At 40.8% G+C, this 2,254-nt stretch overlaps 1 protein-coding gene across 1 annotated transcript in view; it reads left to right on the top strand.

Moving 5' to 3' along the window:
• Positions 1-258: 258 nt before the first annotated feature.
• Positions 259-2,254, top strand: part of LOC138861380 (uncharacterized) — a gene marked incomplete at its 5' end in the record, with an annotated part of 4,777 nt that continues 2,781 nt past the window's right edge. Inside the window, 2 exon segments of the mRNA XM_070120421.1 lie at positions 259-432; positions 632-743. Coding sequence (XP_069976522.1) covers positions 333-432; positions 632-743 — 212 coding nt within the window.

Here is a 2,254-nt window from a genome sequence, read left to right as displayed (position 1 = left end):
GTAATAATCCAATGTTTGAATGAGTAATTTTTATGTTTAACCACCCATATCTGATGTTGTTTGTACATAGTTCTTCCTTTATGTTTTATTAAGAAAAATTGTATTGTGCATCTGTTTTTCTTCTTTTTCTTGCTGAATTCTTTAGCAATGATTTTCTTTTGTCACATATTTTGCCACTGATTTGCATTAGAACATACAGTTCAATATATAGTGGACAGGTTGATGGGTGTATGTAATACTTGCATCTCTTTGCAACAGGTGGGCATCCTGGATTACCTTCACAGCAAACACACAACAGTCAGCAGCACTCCAGCAGCAGTTACAATGGAAATATGGGAGGCAGCGGCCGGCAGCAGACCATCACCATCCGTGACACTCCTTCTCCTGCAGTCTCAGTCATCACTATCAGTGATAGTGATGATGAAGCAGGAGGTATAGTAATTGCTGTTGAATATGTGTCCTCAGCCTCAACCCAGTAGCCAGCACTTGTGATTGTGTGACTGTTAATGCAATGATGTGTTAAGTAGGAAGCTAATCTTTAAAAATACTGAGTATTTGCATGTAGCAAGAGAAGTTAGGCAAACATATTCATTCAGTTTGACCAGAAAAGTAATCTGTGGTTATATTCTAGGTAAATGCTGCAAAGATAGACATTGTGCAACTTGCGTCAACAATAACCATGGCAAGATTGCAGTGTCTTCTCACCAGCAGCATCAGGTCTCCCATGACGACAAATATGCCAGGTATGTCATGAAGCATTTTAACCCAATCATGACAGGTGTCCCATATATGAGACACCCAGTGTGACGCTGTATTGAGGCTGCGCTCCGACTCAGCAGCGGGCTGTGGCCGGCGGGCGGACAGACTCCAGGGAAGCTCTGCCCGCCGATTTTGTAGCCGCCCGGATTATTTTTATTTTGGCTACAAAATGTACCTGCCCTGAATGGGTTAAGTGAATATGGTTCTCAAATTGTATCTCTTACTAACCCCATGAAGTCTACTACTAGAAGGAAAATGATTAGGAAGTGAAACATAACCTATTAATGCTGGAATGCATGCCATGTCCATAGTTATTGTAGTTTACTAATTTTGTTTACATAAAGATTGTTCCACAAGAGCTCAGTGACCCAAGTGTCAAACACTGGTCCTACCTGTCTCGCTTGGCTACCCTTTTTCTTGATTGATTATAAGAAAAAAAACGTATGTATATTGTGATTAGTATTTTAACCCACTCACGCCGGGTACATTTTGTAGCCAAAATTTAAAAAATCCTGGTGGCTACAAAATCAGCGGGCGGAGCTTCCCCGGAGTCTATCCGCCCGCCTGGCCGCACGCCGCTTCTGCCTCGTAGCGCAGCCCCGAGACAGCATCGCACTGGCGATCTGCTTGACATTGTTTATTTTTCCCGGTGTCTCATATATGTGACACCCGGGACGAATGGGTTAATAATGTAATGGTAATCATAATGTCAATGATCATAAGAATAGTATTGACATTCACCCATTCTTTCTTGGTACATTAATGTCCCATTTTTTTTATTTGAGTACTCTCTATGCACATGGCTCCTCAAGTGCATGGTCATCAAGGAGTTGGGAAGTAGGCATAACTGACCTCATTTGATTTCTCCATTCCATATATTTTGTGGAAAAAGTTATTCAGATACTATCAATACAGTTATTATTTTGATCATTGACATTATGATTATTCTAATGTTGTCAGTAATACTAATAGCACTAAAAGATAAAGCAAAAAAGTTTCCAAAAATAAGAAAAAGGTAAACAGGTGAGATCAAGTTGGACTAGCAACTGACTCCTTGGCGACTAAGCATTTGTGGTGCCATCTATATGTAATCAAAAGCTATGGACTAAAATCACATTGGACATAGCATATTCACATCAACTGGTTAACCTAATGACCAATAACTCAGGGCTGTTAGCACACATTGGCAGTTGTCCCATATTGGCAGTTGTCCCATATTGGCAGTAATCCCATATGCACCTAGCCCATTTAGCATTTCAGGCACACCTTTGAGCACCTAATTATTCATAGCTGTCTTTCACTTCTTAGCCCAACCAGCATGTTTGGCATCCATTCTTGCCATGGAAAATTGTGGACCTAACGACGTTTGCCACCATAGCTTACCAGTTCTGTGCTATCGGCATGTCAGATTGAGATTATCCATCTCCTCTAATAGCAGCAACAATCATATGGTTTAACTTTATGGCACTGGCAAAGCTTTTAGCTGCCTAATGTT

This window comes from Penaeus vannamei, unplaced genomic scaffold (assembly GCF_042767895.1).
Source record: "Penaeus vannamei isolate JL-2024 unplaced genomic scaffold, ASM4276789v1 unanchor5101, whole genome shotgun sequence".
In the NCBI taxonomy this organism is placed as follows: domain Eukaryota; kingdom Metazoa; phylum Arthropoda; class Malacostraca; order Decapoda; family Penaeidae; genus Penaeus; species Penaeus vannamei.
Note: the sequence above shows the minus strand (reverse complement) of the source record. Positions and strands in the feature narration are given on the sequence as shown.